The following is a 23,102-nucleotide window of genomic DNA, read 5'->3' as shown; positions in this document are numbered from 1 at the left end:
CCGTCTTACCAGCACAGCTCTGTAATATGAGGCTGTGCGGTCCGGTGTGGGAGGATTCTTTCCCCCGTGTGGACCACTCTGATGTCCTCTATATCCTCGTGGCTACCTACCGGCAGGGCCGTCACTAAGTGAGACGCTCGTGCAATCTGCTGAGGCGCCTGCGGCTGCGACAGGATTCCGCGAAGCCGGCCGCTGCAAATGAAGTTCGCCCGGGGCAGCCGAGCTCTCCAGACGGCCGAGCTGCGGGATTTTGTCGTTTTCTTCTTCCCTCGTAGCTCTGCTAAAATTTTCTCTAACCGCAAACAGTATTGCTTAAAAATACGAAATGATTACTCCGTAATCTGGTTCTGTGAATGCATTTTTCCTTTCTTGGCCACTACTTCTGTGAATAATTTCGCCGATGTTACGCCATCTGTGTTGTAGAAGATAGAGAACTGTAACAAAGGAAATCGAATCTATACTTTTCTCAGTCGTCCACTATTATCTGCACCTACATCTGCATCTACATAGATACTCCGCTTGGCAGCTTTACCGTATAAGCTACCCGAGCATCCTACCTTGGGAAATGTTATAAGCTCTCTGCTGTTCGTGATCTACACAAACGATTCTTCGACTCTTTGCAGATGATGCTGTTATTTACCGTCTTGCAACGTGATGGCCTTCATCGGACCGGCAGGATTAGATTACACTGTGAGACGAGGACGTAGACGGCGTGACGTATCCAAGTCTCGGTTGTTCCGAGGGCGTCTCGGGTAGCCTAAATGGCAAGGCGGGCGCTCGCAGCAAGTGGGAAATGCAGGTTCGAGTCCAGGACCGGCACAAGGTTTGATAGCTATACCTGGTACAGCTGATTCGAAAAGAAATCGTAATTCAGAGATTATATTTCGAAACAATTTTAGGAATCTGCTATGAGCACGTCACCGTATAGCTACACACAGTACAGCTGATGCTAAGAGAATTCGTAATTCAGTAGATATATTTCGAAAAAATCGCAGGAATGTTATCAGAGCATGTCAACGTATAGCTACATCCAGTACATCTGATGTTAACATAACTCGTAATTCAGCGAACATACTTCGAAAAAATCCCAGAAACATCATACGAGCAGGTCAATAGAGACTTAACGTTACTCTTGACTAAATTAGAATTATATTAATACCTTCACCTGCTGACGGGCGCATATATCGACGGGGATAGGTGAAAATGTGTGCTTTGACCGGGACTCGAACCCGGGATCTCTTGTTTACATGGCAGACCCTCTATCCATCTGAGCCACCGAACGGACGTAGTGCGACTCCACATCAATATAAGTATATTACTCTTGACTTGTCGAGCATAGTTTGGCTTACGTGAACAAGGACGATTGCTGTTCAGTGTCAGGCTGGTTGCCGTAAACTAAAAAACTGTGACAACATTTGGAAGAAAGCGTGGATCTTTCTGAAGAAGTTGTTTAAGTTCCCTGCAGAGTTAAATGCGATATTGCTTCTGACCGTCTTGCAGAACAAAATTAGCCGTAATCCTTCTTACGTCCAATGCTTCTGACAGAACACGTTCAAATGGACCCCAGAAGCGTAGCAGATGTCTCTGGTTGGTTCTCTACGATACTGCTGAATCATATTTTTCACGTTCTGTAGATTTTATGGTGTGATGTCAATTGACGGCCGAGCAGTACGGGCGTAATGTCAATCGGTGTTCACCGCTTTTGCAAAACATTTACACCAGTCGCAAGTACGTATCTGACCTAATGCGTCGTGCCCAAAAGCTTGCTTTGACATCTGGCGCGTTTTCCCAAGTTTAAAACAAAACTTTGTACATACAGATCAGCCATCGCAAAAATCGCAAACTCACGGTGTGCAAAGAACCCCTGCTTGTGTTTCAGGATACTCGTAATCATTTGTGCACAAAATTGTAATTTCCCAGCCTTTGGACACTTACTCGTAGTATCACCGAGTTCTGATTTTATTTTAGTTCGTCACACAGTGGCGTGAAGCGCTCGTCTGCACTGAGCTGGTGGAGTAACGAGCCGCGTGTTTGCCCGCAGTTACCCGTCGTGCTCCGGCGATATGGCGCCCGGGCTGGCCACGGACATGCGCTTCTGGGACAACGTGATGGCCTTCATCGGGCCGGCGTGCGCCTTCGCACTGGAGCCGGTGGCCAGGCTCGCCGCCTACTGGAACATCCCCATCATCACTGGCATGGGCGACCAGGTGAGCCACGCACTCTGCCACTACACTCATATTTTGTATCGATATTATATTCCACAATCACTTAGAACAATAATAATTATTTTTGAGTCATCTGTCTTCTGACTGGTATGACGCGAACCGACACGGATTCCTCTCCTGTGCCAACCTCTTCATCTCATAGTATGACTTGCAACCTACGTCCTCAATTATATGCTGGACGTATTCCAGTCTCTGTCTTCCTCTATAGTTTTTAGCCTGTACAGCTCCCTCTTGTATCATGGCAGTTATTTCACCTTGTCTTTTCTCCTTGTCAGTGTTTTCTGTATATTCCTTTCCTCCCCCATTCCCTGGAGAACTTCCTCATTCCTTACCTTATCAGTTTCTCTAATTTTCGACATTCTTCTGTAGTACTACATATCAAATGCTTCGATTCCCTTCTTCTCTGGTTTCCCCACAGCCCATGCTTCTCATGAAACAATGAAAAATAGTGTTAGTATATCGCAAGATGCTCATAAAAATACAGTGAAAAATAGTGTTCAATCTATTCCATCAAGATATTAGGGGTTTAGAGAAAAGTAGATGAGCTTCTTGTTTGCTTAGAAGATTTAGAAACTGAGGATGGAATAGACGTACTATGTCTGTCTGAACATCATATAGTCACAAATGTGGAAAAGATAAATGTAGATGGATATAAGGTTTCACTACATGTAAGCAGTGATACTATATAGAGAGAAGGAGTTACCATATACAGGGTGTTACAAAAAGGTATGGCCAAACTTTCAGGAAACATTCCTCACACACAAATAAAGAAAAGATGTTATGTGGACATGTGTCCGGAAACGCTTAATTCCTATGTTAGAGCTCATTTTAGTTTCTTCCAATGGAACACGTTATCATGATTTCATACGGGATACTCTACCTGTGCTGCTAGAACATGTGCCTTTACAAGTAGGACAAAACAAGTGGTTCATGCACGATGGAGCTCCTGCACATTTCAGTCGAAGTGTTCGTACGCTTCTCAACAACAGATTCGGTGACCGATGGATTGGTAGAGGCGGACCAATTCCATGGCCTCCATGCTCTCCTGACCTCAACCCTCTTGACTTTCATTTATGGGGGCATTTGAAAGCTCTTGTCTACCCAACCCCGGCACCAAATGTAGAGACCCTTCGTCCTCGTATTGTGGACGGCTGTGATACAATACGCCATTCTCCAGGGCTGCATCAGCGCATCAGGGATTCCATGCGACGGAGTGTGGATGCATGTATGCTCGCTAACGGAGGACATTTTGAACATTTCCTGTAACAAAGTGTTTGAAGTCATGCTGGTACGTTCTGTTGCTGTGTATTTCCAATCCATGATTAATGTGATTTGAAGAGAAGTAATAAAATGAGCTCTAACATGGAAAGTAAGCGTTTCCGGACACATGCCCACATAACATATTTTCTTTCATTGTGTGTGAGAAATGTTTCCTGGAAGTTTGGCCGTACCTTTTTGTAACACCCTGTATGTTAAACTTACTTTACTTTTTGATGTCCGGGCATTGGTTTCCGGTGGTGGAAGATTTGGCCGTTGTCCGATTGGGCAACGTTTCCGGGGAGCGCCGGCATGTTACTTTCTTACCATATATGTCAAAATTTATCATAGTGTGAAAAATTCAGAAACTGAGAAATTTTGTGTAGAGTAACATTTAGAAGCATACACCTATGAGCTCACACTAAAAATTACATTTTTATATTTGTAGCTGCATACAGGTCCCCATTCGGAAATTTACAGCTACTTCTCAAAACCTTGGATTCTTTGTTGTGTTGTCATACAGAGGGAAGCAAATTATTGTTTGCAGGGATTTCAGTGTAGATTTTTTGAAAGAATCTTACAGAAAGCATCACCTTGAAGTATTACTTGGTTCTTTAAATGTGTCATCAGTTACTGACTTTCCTGCTCAGGTAGTACCGGAAAGGAGTACGCTGATAGATAATATTTTTATAGACGAAGAAAAATTTAATCAAATAAAAACTTTTCCTGTTAAGAATGGTCTTTCTGATCATAATGCACAGCTACTACAGTATATAACATAGCTCCATAAAGTAATGCAAAAAATCTTCAAAAAGTGCACTCCATTAAAAATTTAACAGTTGCAAGTTTTGGGAAAGCTTGTAACAATTAGACTAGAATGAGTTTACAGGACACCTGATGCTAATTTAAAATTTGACCTCTTTCATGATGTCTTTGTGAGTATATTTGAAAGCAGTGTACCGGAGAAAATAGTGAAATTTAATCATCTAAAAAGCCGTGGCTTACTATTTAAAGGGATAAAAATATCTTGTAAAAACAGAAGAAAAATGTATCTTATAGCTAGAACGATTAATAATCCAGAAACAGTCAAGTATTATAAAAACTACTGCACTGTATTGAGGAAAGTTATCAAAACGTCCCAAAGTATATGCATTATGTCTGAGATTAGCACTTCTGATGATAAAGTTAAAACAGTTTGGAACAATTAAAACAATTTTCAATACTATTAAAAGGGATACAGAGTAACCGAGAGCACAGGTAGACTGTATTGCTTTCACATTCAACGAAATATTTGTTAACAGAACGTGAGAGTTAGAAAATGTTTTAATAATCATTTTTAAGTGTTGTAGAGTATATGGGACCCAGATGTTCATTATAAATTGCAAGGCTGTCTATGAAAGAGGCAATACCTATACAATTTGATAAAATTGCCGGCCGGTTTGGCCGTGCGGTTCTAGGCGCTTCAGTCTGGAACCACGTGACTGCTACGGTCGCAGGTTCGAATCCTGCCTCGGGCATGTATGTGTGTGCTGTCCTTAGGTTAGTTAGGTTTAAGTAGTTCTAAGTTCTAGGGGACTGATGACCACAGATGTTAAGTCACATAGTGCTCAGAGCCAATTTGATAAAATTGAAATTCAACCCACCTCTTCTACTGAAATTATCAAAATATTAAATTCACTCAAAAGTAAAGGCTCACATGGAATTGATGGCATTTCCAACATGGTACAAAAATCTTGTTCCCAACAGATGAGTAGAATTCTCAGTCACACGCATAGTAGCGCCCTTAATAGGGCTTTTTTCTGGATAGACTGAACAATGCTATTGTTAAACCACTGCATAAAAGGGAGATAGGTGTGACGCTAACAACTACTGCCCAATCTCACTTATTACAGCTTTATCCAAAATTCTTGATGAAGTAATGTATTCAAGATTATCTTCATATATTTGCAAAAATGAAGTACTAACAAACTGTCAGTTTGGTTTTCAGAGAGACTTTTCATCAGGAAATGCTATATATGCTTTCACTGATCAAATATTTAATGCTCTCAATAACCAAAATCACCCACTGTAATTTTTTGTGAACTCTTGAAGATTTTTGGCTGTGTGAATCATGAAATTCCTTTCGATAAGCTTACGTTTTGTGGTATGAATGGGACAGTGCACAAATGGTTTAATTCATATTTAACTGGAAGAATGGAGGTGGTTGAAATTAACAGTACAGATAGTCTGCATACATCAGCAGAGTCCTGTAACTGGGCACGTATCAAGAATGGTGTCCCACAGCCTTCGATATTGTGTCCCTTATTCTTCTTAATATATATTAATGACTTGCCACTCTGTATTCATGAATAAACAGAGTAAGTTCTTTTCACTGATTATTCAAGTATGGTAATCACACCCGCAAACAAGAGTTAGCTGAGGAAATTGAAAATAATATCATTCAGAAAATTTTTAAATGGTTCTCTGCAAATGGACTCTCAAGAAAGGAAAAGAGAAGTAATGGTACAGGGTTCCCTGCACCACTCAACGTATGCTGGTCTGCGGAGTAGGTACGAGTAAGTAGATGTAGTGCGGGTGCATGAAAATAATCGATAAGGACAGCTGAATTGTCCTTTATATACAAATCTGGTTTGAATAGTATTGTCAGCCCTCCACCTGTAATTCCAATCATTTTGACTATCGTTAAACAGTCTGATTGTGATTACATTTCCTAGCAGAAAATGAAAGAGTATGTTCAGGATAGGAAAGCTTACGTTTCAACAAGACCTGAGAGCACTGTGGAGGGAGTACTGGCCTTAAGCGATCACAGTGGAGCCTGTTTTTTATACGGGGAACAGCTGCATCACTTAAGCCCTTAACAATACCCGTATATCGAAGTAGTTCCGACCAGTTCACGAGGGAGAGGATTTGATCTGTATTGAACTAGGCAATCTGTTATCTAATTTGTGAAGACTGTTCTGTAATTCTGAAGATACTGCTACTGGTGCCCCGAAAATTTTAGTATATTCCAAGGGTGATGCATTTTGTTATATGTGACATCTGAAGTTTTCCCGGCGTATTTCTTCGGGTTTGCAGCCGGATCCCATCAACATTCTGCCACGATATTTCGGCCCAGAGACGTCCGGCTATCGTTAGGTGAGTAGACGAAGTACCGAAGAGACCTGATGCAGTCATGGTATTTGTAGTGAATTCCGCGCATACGAATCGTACTGGTGGGTTACGGCGCATGCGTTAGGTGACATGCGCGAGGCAGCCAAGTAGTGAGTGCTGCCCTCAGTGGTGAAGTAAGAACAGTCTAATCGCTGAGTATCGACAGAGCATGTCGATTCCACTGTTACTGCATAATTTTAATAATTGGATTCCAATTTTTATCCAGCTGAAAGCCTTTATCACGATTCGTTAAATTGTCGGCAAGACGTATTTCCACGGATTCTTTAATTACAGACTCCCTGAAGCTGGAAACTGATGCTAACATTTTGGTGTTATTGTATTCCATTGAATGTCCCGTGGAAATACAATGTTCTGCTACTGCTAATTTTAAGGGTTGCCGCAGACGGGTGTGTCTTTCATGTTCTACACAGCGTTCCCGGACCGTTGTTGTCGTCTGATCTACACATGCCGCGCCACACTCGCAAGGAATTGTATAAACACCCGCCTTCCTCTATTGTAAATAGGCTTTAACGCATGCAACTAAGGCCCCGCTCTTTGCTGGTGGACGGAAGATGACATTAATATTATTCTTCCTTAGCAAATCTGCCTATTTTAAAAGATAAGTTGCCGGCATATCGAAGGAACGCAGTTGATTTATAGTCATCAGTATCATCAGAGCGTTGCTTCTTGCTATTATAATTGTGCATGGCCTTCCGTATTTGACGCGAAGTATAGCCGTCCTCTAAAAACTTTCTCCAGATGCAGTAATTCTTCGTGAAGGCTATCAGCATCCATATTACAAGCACCCGATGAATTAAAGTACTGAGAACACTAGCGTTTTGCGCGGGGTGATGGCAGCTGGACGCCTGGAGATACAGCTCTGTATGTGTGGGTTTTCTGTACACCGAATGTCCCAAAGACCCATCATTCTTACGGGGTACCAACACGTCTAAAAAGGGTACAGTTCCATCTTTCTCATTCTCCATAGTAAACTTGATTTTCTCATGTAAAGAGATTAAATGACAAAGGAATTTTTCCAGTTCGTGTCTGCCATGAGGCCATACAACGAAAGTATCATCTACGTAAAGCCAAAAAACCGTAGGCTTTATGACGACAGACTCAAAAGCTTTCTCCCCAAAGACTTCCATAAAAAGACTGGCCACCACAGTGGACAAGAGACTCCCCGTGGCGACACGGTCAGTTTGTTCAAAAACTTCGTTATTAAACAAAAAATACGTTGAAGAGAGAATACGTTCAAACAGAGCGGTCAAATAATCACTGAACAAGTTACGAATAAGATGTAGAGAGTCAAATAAAGGCACTTTGGTAAAAAGTGAGACCACATCGAAGCTAGTTAGTAAATCCGAGCTGCTCAGGTTAACAGTCATCAAACGATTGATAAAATCCTTGGAATTACCTATATGGTGGCAGCACTTACACACATACGGCTTGAGTAAGGAGGCCAGATGTTTTGCAGTCGAATAAGTAGAAGCACCAATATTACTCACTATCAATCGTAGTGGAGCTCCATCCTTGTGAATCTTGGGCAGCCAATACCGTCTTGGCGCAACAGCATTGTGAGGTCTCAGTCCCTTGATAACTTGCTTAGGTAAAGAACTATCGTTCAAAAGAGTAGCAGTCTTTCTGGATATACGGCCCGTTGGGTCATTACCGATTTTGCGGTACAAAGAATCACTTAGATGTCTATACAGGGTGTTACAAAAAGGTACGGCCAAATTTTCAGGAAACATTCCTCACACACAAATAAAGTAAAGATGTTATGTGGACATGTGTCCGGAAACGCTTAATTCCTATGTTAGAGCTCATTTTAGTTTCTTCCAATGGAACACGTTATCATGATTTCATACGGGATACTCTACCTGTACTGCTAGAACATGCGCCTTTACAAGTACGGCAAAACATGTGGCTCATGCACGATGGAGCTCCTGCACATTTCAGACGAAGTATTCGTACGCTTCTCAACAACAGACTCGGTGACCGATGGATTGGTAGAGGCGGACCAATTCCATGGCCTCCACGCTCTCCTGACCTCAACCCTCTTGATTTTCATTTATGGGGGCATTTGAAAGCTTTTGTCTACGCAACCCCGGCACCAAATGTAGAGACTCTTCGTGCTCGTATTGTGGACGGCTGTGATACAATACGCCATTCTCCAGGGCTGCATCAGCGCATCAGGGATTCCACGCGACGGAGGGTGGATGCATGTATCCTCGCTAACGGAGGACATTTTGAACATTTCCTGTAACAAAGTGTTTGAAGTCACGCTGGTACATTCTGTTGCTGTGTGTTTCCATTCCATGATTAATGTGATTTGAAGAGAAGTAATAAAATGAGCTCTAACATGGAAAGTAAGCGTTTCCGGACACATGTCCACATAACACATTTTCTTTCTTTGTGTATGAGGAATGTTTCCTGAAAGTTTGGCCGTACCTTTTTGTAACACCCTGTATATCTTCTGATTGTAGGCATATATAGGTCAGACGACACAAACACTCCAGGAACGCTGTGTAGAGCACGAAAGACACACCTGTCTGCAGCAACCCATAAAATCAGGAGTAGCATAATATTGCATTTCCATGGGACATACAATGGAACACAACAACACCAAAATTTTAGCACCGGTTTCCAGCTTCTGGGACTCTGTAATTAAAGAATCTGTGGAAATATGTCTTGCTGACAATTTAACGAATTGTAGGTAAAAACTAGAATCCAATTATTAAAATTATGCGGTAACAGTGGAATCGACATGCTCAGTCGATACTCAGCAATAATGCTGTTCTCACTTCACCACTGAGGGCAGCACACACTACCTGGCTGTCTCGCGCATGTCTCCTCCCAATGCATGCGCCGTAACCCGCCAGTGCGATTCACACGCGCGGAATTTGCTGTGAATACCATGGCTGCATCCGGTCTCTCCAGTGCTTCGTCAGTAGGGGGGCTACCTTATTTCTGGCACATTTTGTTAGTGTGGGTTGCCTACATCAGGAGCAGGTATGCACTCAGGGGCTAACCTATTGTTCTCCTTTGATTGACAGGTACTTAACCTATTGTTCTGTTATGTGCTTTTCCGTATCACCCCCCTTTTGATTGACAGGCACTTATCCAGTTGTCCCCCCCACCCCCTCCCCCTCCTCCAACCCGCTTACCCCCCCCCCCCCTCGCTGCTACAGCTACACTTTCAGGTCTGAGTTATTGGAATAGCTCCTTTTGCTCTTATCAGTTTGAGTACTTAATTAAATTTATGAATTAATTAACCTCTTACCTAGTGGTAAATCCAGTCCCCCTCCCCTTTCCTCCCACAGAAAATGGAGGGAAGTTCCATCAGGACAATGCAACATACCACGGCTACCTCCACTAACCTAAGAAAATGGTGGGAAAAAAAGCGCACTTGTGCTACCTTTACTAACCTAAGTCACCCGACCACCTATTCCTAGGAATAGGCTGGAAAAGGACTCAGCCTGTGCTGGATAGAACGGACCTAAGTCTTACTAACCTACAGTTCTGTTAAGTTGTTTTCCATGTCACCTCCATTTCCTTAAATTATTGCACCGTCTTTCATGCCAAATTAAGTAATTAGTAGTTGACTGCTGTGGCCTAGCGGTTATGGGTGCTTCAGTCCAGAACCACACGCCTGCTACGGTCACAGGTACGAATCCTGCCTCAGGTATGAATGTGTGTGCTCTTCTTAGGTATATTAGGTTAAAATAGATCTAAGTCTAGGGGACTGATGACCTCAGATAATAAGTCCCATAGTGGTTAGAGCCATTTGAACCATTTTTGAAGCAATTAATTGTCCCCCCACTATTTTCTGGTACACTTTCCGAATTTCACATGCTTTTGAACGCCATATCTGGCGTATTCCTCTCTGTCATCCACCCCCTTTAACTATTGTACTGCGTTTTACATAAAAATCATGCAAATTAACACAGTGTTACGCAATTAATCTGCTGTTCTGCTCCATGTCATCCACTCACGCACCCCCCTCCATCCCCCTTAACTATGTACAGATAGCACCACATTGATATAAAAAATGTATACAAATTAATTAAATCGGTTTTTTTCACATGTATGGGGTAGTTTTTTTTTAATTCACAGCATCCTATTGATCAGTGAAATTGACGGAATACAGTTTACACAAAAGATCGCTAATAAGAGACACACACCCCAAGCTCGACACCCGACGCCTCCACAGCCGCCGCCGACGTCAGCAGCGAAGCGACGTATAGGTGTCAGTTCGGGTTCCGCAATGATGAGGCAGTGACAACTGTTTCATACATGAAACCCAAGAAATTTCAGTCGAAACACGTGTCCACCTAGGTACTGTTGCTGAGCAATGACGCATAACTGTGGTGCGGGTCTAGCGCCAAGATAGATTCCCCAATGCTTCCTAGTATAGCACAGGCTCCATTCTTCTTAGTGATCGTCCCTGAACTTACCATCCAAACTGCTGGTGGTGGTGGTGTGGGAGCACCGTAGTAGTTTTTGCTGAAGTGCTATTGAGGAGGCAAAGTTTAAGATGGAAGATATCAAAATATATATAATGGGTGCATCGAGTTACGCCTATCACGCAGCAAGAATTGGGTTATGGGAGCAGAAGGCACGTGACCATGTCTGCTTCCAAAGATATATAGCTGACATGTCTAAAATTATATCTCCTGTACTTGAAGAAAACCACAGACAGAGCATTGGTTAAAAAATGGTACATCATCACATCAGGAGCAGGGTTGAGAGAAAAGAACACAGAGGTTGTGAGGTAAAAATTCATTTATTTCTGCTCCAACTTAAAAGTAATTTTACATTTTCATAAGCAGACACAGCAACACTTTTTCTTGAGTCGATGTAGAGAAGGACACCCGTAGAATTCCAGGTCTTGAGTAGCAGCAAACTTAAAGATTCGATGCATTAATGAGATCTTCTCATTCCCCTTCACACAGTCGATGGTATCTGTGTGATCGCATAATTTAAGCGCCATCATCATATCTTGATAGGGTACGCAAGGATCATCCCAGTGAACTCCATGGTAGAAATGTGTTAACCACTTTGCACTCTTCCATGTCTTAGTAAACTTCACGTACTTGAAAGACCTCAGTGATGCAATGTTTGCTGAGAATGTCGCTATTATTCTAGCATATTGTGTGTTTGCTACAAACGCAACATCTTTAAATATGAACTGTCTACACTCACCATCATAGAAACTCTGAGCATCTGCTATGATGTTTACACCTTGAGACGCCATTGTGAAATGCTCTAGGTATGGTGCAGCACTTATTCATTTATACAGCTCGTTGCACAACACCGATGAGTGGGCAACAGTTGATCGCACAGTCATGTAGAACTAGAGCATACGCAGCAGTGTGATCTGGAAAAATTGTCCAAGATTTAAATTCAGTTCGCACATCTATAGGTCCATATTTAATTATCTCGTTCTGTTTTGAGCAGTCTCTTACAATGATCGGTAAAAGCTCCTTGAACTTACGTGGACTGAGTAGACATCCTCCTCCCTCTCTCTAGGCAGTTTCATAGTAAGAAGCACGAAACCTTGCATACATGTCATAAGCTAGACTGAATACATTTTGATTCCACTGCAGATGTAAATTGTCACATGGGTAGAATTCTGAATTGAGATAAACTTTGGCATTAATTAACTTGCAGTTGTCGAACACGGTGGAATCATTTGCCATATTACCTCTTTTATCAGTCTGAAACGCAAGTATGATGAATCTAGGTGTCTCTAGCTGCGAAGAAGTTTGATAGCCCATGTTTTTCTGCTCGCAGTCAGTAACACTGGGTACTTGAAAGCCTCCCACGAGTGGAATGTCAGTGATAGAAATATACCGGAATTCAGGCCTTTTAAAAGCTTCAAATGCTCCACATCAGATACACTGATGTTAGGCATTTTCCATATTATCTTGCTCATTGTGATTATATTCTCCTCTCGAGCTCCTTGAATGTATGAGTTATTGTCCATCGCACACCACACGAGAATTAGCTCCTGTTTACCGTTCATAATAATCTGTCTCATGTCCTCGAAGTACCCCATAAGCATTTTAGAGGTGTCCATGCATCAAATCGCTTGTACTCTGCAACTGTCCTACCCTCTGGATAGTCTATGAACCATCCCACATTTTCTAAACTATGCGAATCTGCATGTGATGCAGAGACGTATGTTTTAAGGGTCGATGTTACGCTGAAATTGCGTGTACAGTCGATCTCAGACCCACTGAGTTCATACCGTATCTCTTGGGACAGGAATGGTAAAGCGTTACGTGTAAGCTTGGATCCCACTGTATTGCTGCTGTCGGTTTTCTTGAATGATCCCTCTAGGTATATGGAACTCTTGCATGGAAGCGTGAGTGCATCTTGGTGCTAGATGACAATCCTAATTTCATCATTCTTGTTAAATGTGGTTGAAGCGTAAGGTTTATGAGAGGAGTATTCCTGAAATATAATTGTCTCATCATACTCCACTGGACTGGTTATGTTGAGTGAGGACGTCATTGCGCAGTTTCAAGCCAATTGTTTTAACAAACTCGTAGTTCACACATGTTATCACTTTGCTGTTCAGTGGCGAAGTGATACGCTATGGATTGCGTGCACTTGTTTTATACCGTTCGCCCATCCTGCCTTAGATGCAATCAGTCAATGATCTCCTCACCACGAAAGTCAAGAAGTTGGTTATTCTGGTCTACAATACGCAGCTCCAAATAGTCCAATGTCTGAGTTGTCATTGGAAGGTGTATTCCATTGGCAGGGGTCTCAACAATCTTATACCCCATTGAAACCGAGGGGAAGAATCCGTAAATAGTATGGATCAGACTATCGTTGAGGTAGACTCGACTCGGATTGTGCTGATGTGAAGCATGTCCACAGTCAGATCTGAGTTGCAAAATTTGCTTGGATCCTTCTTCAAAACCTGCCATTTTGTGAAACCCAGCAGGAGCCATATTGAACCTTTTTCAATTGTTGAATTTACAGTCCTTATTTCAGATTGAAGTGTATTGATGTTTGCACGTAGTTCAATAACTTTTCCAGACTGTTTTAAGACTTCGTTTAAATAGTCGATATCGTATGCACCTGGTTCTATTTCCACAATATCTTTCTCACCATTAATATCCAGATGCATTTTGTTGTTAGTCTCAGTGATATTTGGGATGCTGTTGTTCGTCTCCAGTCCAGTAAATGCAATACTCCATTCACCAATGCTCAAATCAATTGACAGGAAGTAATTTGCACACAATACAGATGATTCTTCTTTTGTCCGCCCCCGGTTGCTGAGTGGTCAGCTCGACAGACTGTCAATCCTAAGAGTCCGGGTTCGATTCCCGGCTGGGTCGGAGATTTCCTCCGCTCAGGGACTGGGTGTTGTGTTCTAATCATCATCATTTTATCCCCATCGACGTGCAAGTCGCCGAAGTGGCGTCAAATCGAAAGACTAGCACCAGACGAGCGCTCTACCCGACTGGAGGCCCTCGTCACACGCCATTATTATTATTGTTCTTTTAACGTCAAAGTGTACGACATTGCATCTGAACCTCAACTGATGAAGGAATGTTTAAAGCTCTTCCTTACATAGCATGCTTCTTTGTAAATGCCAAGAGATTATGATGCGCAGATGTCCACAGAGGTATGCATTAAAATCCCGATAGCGCCTATAATTGTAAAACACATGTCTTCTATGACTGAAGTATCGTTGTAAATGTCAAAATAGTAGACGGTAACCGCATTTTTCATGAGATATGATACCCAATGTGTGCCGAGGGCTCCAGCAACATCTAAATTCACAATACAACATTCACCAGTTTTCCACACAGTCTTCGGTAATGCATCCCGCATGAACACACCTTGGAATGCTGGTATGTTGAATTTGTTTCTAACAAACTTAAGAAGATCAGTATTTGTGAGTGGTCGATCTGGTAGGACCGCTAATGGGCTTTTTTTCATTTATGAATAGACCAAGCCCTTTCCTGTACAGTTTCAGGTATAATCCTTTTCCGATGGCTGCAGTTTAGGGTCGACTCCTTCTGGGGGATGCTAGCACTGAAACAATGATCACGTACATGACTGCAATGTGAGGAAACAGTCGAAATGGAATACACAGCAATCATATTCGGACTGTAGTTTGGAAACCCACGCGAACGCAGTAAAACTATTCCAATTTCGTTATCTTGTTAGTGAATTTTATTTAAAAATCATCGAGTGTGTGTTATAGTAGCAGCAGTAAAAAATTTATTATCACTGTGCGAAGTCTAGAGTTGTCGCAGTTGACCTATCTTACCTCCAAAATTCAAACTTGGAGGCTTGGCAGGGAGGCGCAGCACTCTCCCGAGGTCATGGGTAGCAGTGCTCACGTCATCAACTGACGTCAATCGCGTAACTGTGCGAGGTCTACTTTTCTGCGAGAGGCTGTGTTAATGTCAGTTTAGAACTTGACACAGACCTCGAAGTCGTGGTGGGAAATAAATAAATAACACGTTCGACAGTGTGCAAAGCATGTTAGAGCAGAAAAATTAATGTTTCAAACAACGAGACATGGTCGCAGGGCGCATCTCTTCCGACTTACAGTATAGTCATCGGGATACGATCATTGTCCTACAGTACAGATAGTGAAACTTTAAACTGAGGTGTGCAGTTGATCAAAACGTGTATATTTAATAGGACCGTCGCGTGTGGTCGATGACTGCACGTATGCAGTATATAGTATTCGATATATGGTAGGAGAGAAATGGTGTGAAAATCTTATCGAGCTGTCTCTCAGATGAAGTTAGTGGAGCTTTTGTAGTTGGTTATATTTCTCTGTTAGATGGTACAGAACAACGAAGATTGATGTGAATGGAGCGGATCTGTAGTACTTATATGTAGTTTGAGAGGGCGCACTGCAGTACCGTAGAAAAAATCATTGTCCTTCTAGCAGTTCTGGTTTTCATCGAGTGGTTAAAACACTGACATGTCACTGTAACGCAGCTTAGCCCGTTTCTACATGGGTTGCAGAAGGCAGGAGATGTATTTTCCCCCGACTCCTACCTACTCAGTGGGATTTAAATTCGAACGATGAGATTCGTAAAGCTGGAGAAATGGCTGCAGTTGCATGGGGGCTAATTAAAACGAGGTTGGGATTTTACTGTAGCAGATCGGCTCGAGAAAGGTGAGTCGATTCGAGATATGAGAGTGCTATAAATATGATTCATTAGTGGCTGTAATAAAGGACTTCTCCATAGGATCCTACGCAGTTATGTGCATGAATACGAGGACTTGATTCAAAATCGGATACTGCATCTCTATGGGATGGCGTAGCACTAGAGATCTGAAAAGCTAATGTACATATCTTACATCATCCACTGTTTGCGATCCTCCTCAATCAAGCATCGCGTATAGTACACTCGATATATCACGGAACCTCTGACATGGCATAGAGAGAGAGAGAATATTTCACAAATACTGGATAAATATCTAGCCGCAGTGGCTTGGGGGGGGGGGGGGGAGAGGGGGGGGGGGTTGATAATACCGGGTTCTTAGCAGAATAGTTTTCTAAATTGGGAGAATCTGGTTTATAAAGTATGTGCTTGTGTTCTGAGATGTGTGCAAAGGACATGACGGTGTACAGTTGTAAGGAAGGCTTGGATTTGATGTGGAATACTGTGACAGCAAAGGGGAGAGTATGTCAAGTGATAAAACGGTACAGATATTTCTATTTCCAGAGCCGTAAGCAGGGTGTATTTCGGATTCTTAGCTCATTGTCGAGTGTCATTCAGTTGTAAGTACAGCGATCAAATGTATATAAGTGATCGATTTGGGGATGATTCAAATTTCCCGATGACACTGGGAGGCCATCCGAACGGAGAGGGCTGTTGCAGTGCGGGAATGTATTTGACTTAACTGTGTAGTCGTCTAGACGACCGAATAGCGAACTAATACACAGTATGTGTTGGACAGCTTTAGTGATCAAGTGGCAATTTGACAAGATTGAATATGGATGTGTGTTTGCACTGGGTCATTCTATTCTTAACTTGTAAATTGTTCGGTAGAGTGTTTCTCCGCATTTGACTTCTTTATTTAGTTGAGTGGAGGTCTGTTGTGGAGTGTGCATTTAGCAGTTGGAAGACACGTTTTCCGGTTGTCTAGATGTGAGAAAGACGTTATTTGACTTTGTTAAATTATAGGGCGTGATTTGGAATCTGCTAAATCACGGAAATATGTATTCGTGAGTGGAAATGTCGGTTTATACGTAAATGTGTTCGGAGAGGTGATGAGTTTCTAAGTCGACCGTGAAAAACTATATAGATTTTTGCTCATAAAACTGGACTTTATCTATTTTGGTGAAAAATAGAAAATTTATTGTGATCGGAAATGTTTTGCTTTACTATAGGAGCAAAGTTTATGTTAAATAAATAATAATAATCGGGCGCTGAAGGGTAACTCTCGTCCGGCCCTGCTCGATCGTACTACGTGACGTAAAAACAAAGTCTGCGAACGCGAGACGTTGTGGGGCTGTGACGGCTATGATTCGTAGGCATTAGGGACGAACAGGATGCACTTGAAGGGGAAAGCGGGGCTTTTGAGGCGAGGCATTACGGGGCGGCAGGTGCCGAGCACAGTAGCTCGATCACGCAGTTTGTGATTGTATGTGGATGAGAAGGCAGTCTTTTCAGACAAGTATCTCCCACTGGCTTCGGTTAAGGTGTGTGTGTAGTGAACTCTGACGTCAAACAGCGGTAGATGGTGTATGCTTGGAACTAACAGACTTTTTTGAACTCATCTCAGTCGAACAGCAGGATCTAGTGAGTTGAAAGTTTTTCCCCTAGCATGTAGGCGTAGAGTAGAGTTTGAGAGTTTCTGTCGATGGTTTCGAGTGGTATAATTTTTTTTTTTCCAAACAGGATAAAACGATTTGTCAGTTTTTTGCGTAGTATTGCGTTTCCTGTGCAGTGCTATGCAAATAGTTGTGTAATTGAAGCATGATAAGGTGAGTTGTATAGTCAGTTTTTGCGATTTTAAGCCGTCCTTAAGCAGCGGTGTGCATATAGTTGTGTAATTATGACCGATTGTGATTAATAATGTAATTAGGAGGGGTATTTGGGTCAGTTTCCTGCATCTGCAGAGTTTCCATACGTTAGGCTTTCCACCCAGTAGAATCAGGGTTCGAGTGGTTGATAGGTTTTACTTGCACTGAGTGTTTGTGCATTGAATTATTTTCCGGTGTTTAAATGCTGTGGGCGTCTCCCGAATGCGAGAGTAGTGAGCTAGACACTGCGCGACCTCATAATTTACGAGTTGTTTGCGTCTCTACACATAATCGTAATGCATCATTTAGGAGTACTTTCGAGATCTGTAAACTGTGTATTGTGACTCCAAGCATTTATGGTGAGTGTTTTGCATCGGCGTAATAAATGAATTAGTTGATATCCGTAGCATAATAAATTGTCGAAAAAATAAATGAAGTACAATCCTTCCTCTCTCCAGCAGCCCAGAACATGCTGTTTCGTTTTTCACACCTATTTTCCCTCCCTCCAGACCGCCGGCAGGGTGAGTGTTTTGTATCAGCGTAATAAACTACGTGACATACGTCCCTCGATGTATGTAGGAAATGTGGTTGGATTGACCTTTAAAAGTAATTGAAACTAGGTAGTTGAAAGAATAGTGAACCCCTTTCCTTACCTATGTAAAGCTTTGTGGGACTTCGGCCTCACGTAAGGCTGGCGCAGGCGGACCTGAGTTTTCTTAGAGAAAGTGAGAATGTTTGAGTGGCCGCCATGCGTCAAGAGGTGACGAACGCAGGCGGGCGATAGAAAGTGTAAATGTTTGTGCCCGGCTGGGGACAACTAGTGTGAGAGTAGGCTAGTCGAGTGTTGTTCGTAGTACCAGCGCGCGACATGACATATCGCGAAGCGCAGCCTCTTGTGACGATAACACGAAACTAATGCTGTAGATAATAAATTATATTGGAATTGAATGTAAGCTCTTAGAGCAAAAAATTCGAAAGTCGAGGAGGATGGCGAGCACACTTGATAGTGGTACTGTTTTTAATTGTTTAAATAAAGACTTATGTCCAGTCCATGTAATACAGCTATCGATATCTCAACCTCTTGTAGTGGTAACACAACACTAATGCTGTAGGTAGATAATAAATTTAAACAAATTTAAATAAATTTAAGCAAATTTGTAGATGTTTAAAGAATTTTAAACAAATTTATAGAAATTATACTCGAATTAAATGAGCAGGCTCTAGTGGGGGCGGTACAATACCAACACTGCTCAGCAAAATTTTCCAAGAGGATGGCTAGCAAAATTGATGGTGGTACTGCTTGTAATTGTTTAAATAAAGACTTACGTCCAGTTCCTAGGAGGAGGTGGGTTAGGTTAGTTCAAATGGCTCTGAGCACTACAGGACTTAACTGCTGAGGTCACCAGTCCCCTAGAACTTAGAACTACTTAAACTTAACTAACCTAACGACATCACCCATATCCATGCCCGAGGCAGGATTCGAACCTGCGACCGTAGCAGTTGCGCGGTTCCAGACTGTAGCGCCTAGAACCGCTCGGCCACACCGACCGGCGGTTAGGTTAGCGGAGGTAGCCCAAATACCCTTTCTTTCATGCCATTTTTCTTAGGTAGCCCCATTGATCTACCTCCCCCACCCCCCACCAAAATTCAAACATCCGGCCAGTTCCTAGGACTATGTGACTTAGGTCTGTGGAGGTAGTCCAACTGCCCTTTCTTTCCCACAATTTTCTTAGGTAGCTCAGTTGATCTATCTTCCCACCAAAAATTCAAACTTCTCGCCAATTCGTAGAACGAGGTGGCTTAGGTTAGTGGAAGTAGTCCAATTGACCTATCTTCCCGCCAAAAGCCGCAATTTTGGACAACGGCCACACTTGATGGTGGTAGTGGCTCTAATTGTTTAAATAAAACTTGTTTCCAGAGCTGAATGAGTGTATGTAATACAGCTATCTATATCTCGGCCCTTGTGGTGGTAACACTAATACTGTAGGTAGATAATAAATTTAAACGATTTTAAAGAAATTTATAAAAATTATATTCGAATTGAATGTAAACTATTAGAGCAAAAAATTCGAAATTCGAGGAGGATGGAGAACACACTTGGTGGATGTACAGTTTGTAATTGTTTAAATAAGGACTTGTGTTGAGAGCTGAATGAGTGCCGGTAATAAAGATACTAAGAGACTGAGAAACTGGTATATCAACCTCTTGTGGTGGTAACACAACACTAATGTTGTAGGTAGATAATAAATTTAAACAATTTTAAATAAATTTAAACAAAGAAATTTAAATAAATTTATACAGTTTAATTATAATCGAATTAAATGAGCAGGCTCTAGTGGGGGGGCGACATCATATCAACTCTGCTCAACAAAATTTTCCAAGAGGATGTGTAACAAAATAGATGGTGGTACTGGTTGTAATTGTTTAAATAAAGTCTTAAGTCCAGTTCCTAGGAAGAGGTGCCTTACGTTAGTGGAGGTAGCCTGAGTACCATATCTCTGCCGACATTTTCTTAGGTTAGTAGAGGTAGCCGAATTGACATATCTCCCCACCAAAATTCAAACTTTCGGTCAGTTCCTAGGACGATGTGACTTAGGTTAGTGGAGGTAGTCAAACTGCCCTTTCTTTCCCAGCATTTTCTTAGGCTAGTATAGGTAGCTCAATTGACCAGTCTTCCCGCCAAAATTCAAACTTCTCACGAGTTCGTAGGATGGGGTGACTTAGGTTAGTGGAGGTAGCCCAGTTGACCTATCTTCCCGCCATTTTTTGATAACGGTACTCGCCTCATCAGCTAACGTCAATCGCGTCATCAGCTGACGTCACGTGACGTCACGTACTTGCGCCACGGCCGCCATCTTGGATTTGGGGCGACGTCCTTGTCTGGGGTGACCTACTTTGGGGCGACATCCCTGTTGCCTTACTACTCCTGTGCAAAGGCCTGGGAGTAGGTAGATTGCAATAAGTCGAATAGTCTCAAGAATACAACTAGAACGTATCTAAATGAAATCGGCTCCCAAGAAAGAATGAAGACAAGTAGAAACTATGGAAGGCAGTAACAATTGCACTGAGTAAGGTGTTCAGGGATATTATAGTGAAACATGAAAGGAAAACATAAAGTACATGATAGGGTTGTATAGAGGGTAGCATCAAACACTCTAAATTCTAATTAACTGCAAAACACAATAAATTAAATCCATAGCACCAAATGGTGTAATTTGAGTATTTGTGATTTCCTTTCTGTTCCCTCTGCGAGTGGTTTTATATATATATATATATATATATATATATATATGAAGTGCTGTTCCCTGTGACGAATGGGGTTTTCTTGTTTGAACATTCTGGATAGCAAACTCGTTTCCAAAAATACGACATTCTTCGTTTTTGAGCAAAAGGCAGAATTTGTTCGAGTGTATTTGTGCCAATTTATTTACCATCGTTTTGAAGGAGTGCAGATTGGCGTTATAATGTATGCGAGTCGACTCGTTCAGTTAATACCTCTCGTGTCGAGATGCCCAAGCATAGAGACAAGCCACCCGCTGTCTGCCAAACGTAAAAAGTTCTCCGAGTGTGGCCTTAGCTGTGCTTGGGGTGTATTAATAAGTCCGATGCCTGTTCAGTATAGCCGGCCGGAGTGGCCATGGGGTTCTAGGCGCTACAGTCTGGAACCGCGTGACCGCTGCGGTCGCAGGTTCGAATTCTGCCTCGGACATGGATGTGTGTGATGTCCTTAGGTTAGTTAGGTTTAAGTAGTTCCTTGTTCTAGGGGACTGATGACCACAGCAGTTAAGTCCCATAGTGCTCAGAGTTATTTGAACCATTTGCACCTGTTCAGTATCGCGTCACAACTCCTCAAACACAGCTTGTCGATTTTTTCAATATACACTGCTTAACAGATTTAAAGGATCACTTTTTCGAAATCCCGTTGCCTCCCATTGCGGTGTCTAAGTTTCAAATTTAGCTCTAAGGCGCCTGCAGCTGTCCTCCGTAATGGTGCAACAGCGTGGCGCCCTGCGAGGTCACCGTCGGCCTGGACGACGTTTCAGACAGCGAACTCAGAAGTACGTGTGACATCAAAGGTAGGTTAATGATGCCAAATTTCCCCCAAATTTTACCACACAATTCTGTCTAGCGCCACCGTGGATGTGTCACACGATGCGAAGATCGTCACAGTCCCTCTCACCCATGTTTCATCCTTCTTTTGGCGCCCCTGGACGCCAGAACGCGAAACCCAGTGTTGAATTCATGCGTTTTTCTTATGAGCTCCCGAGGAATACATTCCAGACACCATTCTTAATACTCCTGCCGTTCCAGTTGCCCGCTTGCAATCGCCTCTGACTACTTTACAGCTTCTGTCTCTGGACGTTCATTTTTAAAAATCTCAGTAAAGGTTGGCGGGTGCCGCCTAGGGTTTCGCCGAAGTTGAGGGGTCTTAGACGGACCATTTGAAGTTTCATGCACGCATGTGTCACTGCATCACCCTTCTGTAATCACGGCGAAGGAGGACGCAAAACAGAAGGGAAGGGAAGGTAAAAGCACCCTTTGTTACTTCGGGTCACGTTCAAATTTCGTCGCACGGTTTTCAACGAACCCTAGTGGTTCCAGCTTGTACACGATAGCAAAATTTGCGATCGCACTGCACTTCAAAGAAGTGCGATTACTTTTAATGGCGATGCCATCCACAATGTCTTCAGAGAAGGGTTCAAAAGTCCGATGGTGTCAGCCGTGTCACAGGTTGTCAAGAACGCCTTCCTGCGAACTATTGTTTCCGACTGCGAGATGTGTGGGAATCAACGACACAAGGGAAGAGATGGTGTCGTTTGTCCCCTGTATGACTCCTCCTGAGGCCTCTTCGTCTCGATTCTTAGCGGTGGTGTGTCTAAAATATTTTCGTCGGCCACTCACAAGGAAAACGCGTGATTTCAATCCTCGGCATCGTGATTCTGACCTCCATCGCAGAGGCGTCAAAAGAATGGGTGGAATGGTGAGAGAGGCGGTGATGACACGTCACATGTGGCTTTGAACAGAATTGGCGAGCAAATTGGTGCCAATGCGACATCACTGGCGTACCTTACGCGTCACACGAACTTGTGACCAGTGGTCTTTTTCCGATTTGTCGACCTCTCCACTGTTTGCAACTTCGTACAGCCCGGGGATGACGTGGCAGGGCGCCAAGCTTTTGCACCATCTCGGAGAAAGGCTGTAGGTACCTCCGAGCCAAATTTTAAACCAACGCAACGCATTGGGAGGCAATTACGAGACTTCGAAACAGTGTTTCTTTAATTTTGCTGCACAGTGTAATGTGATGACTTTCATCGCTGCAGTTGACTCCAGGTTCTGGTCACGTAGTTCACTTACGCTGTCAGCTTTTATAGCTCCACTATGTGATCAAATGTATCCGGACACCAGACTGGAAATGACTTACAAGTTCGTGGCGCCCTCCATCGGTAATG

At 42.7% G+C, this 23,102-nt stretch overlaps 1 protein-coding gene across 1 annotated transcript in view; it reads left to right on the top strand.

The window, feature by feature from the left end:
• The window catches only part of LOC126482223 (atrial natriuretic peptide receptor 1), a 1,286,869-nt gene that overhangs the window by 337,431 nt on the left and 926,336 nt on the right, over window positions 1-23,102 (top strand). Inside the window, exon 2 of the mRNA XM_050106202.1 lies at window positions 2,042-2,207. Within this exon, the coding sequence (XP_049962159.1) occupies window positions 2,042-2,207 (166 nt within the window). The remainder of the gene's footprint in view (window positions 1-2,041; window positions 2,208-23,102) is intronic.

The sequence above is a fragment of the Schistocerca serialis genome, chromosome 5 (genome assembly GCF_023864345.2).
Source record: "Schistocerca serialis cubense isolate TAMUIC-IGC-003099 chromosome 5, iqSchSeri2.2, whole genome shotgun sequence".
NCBI lineage: Eukaryota > Metazoa > Arthropoda > Insecta > Orthoptera > Acrididae > Schistocerca > Schistocerca serialis.
Note: the sequence above shows the minus strand (reverse complement) of the source record. Positions and strands in the feature narration are given on the sequence as shown.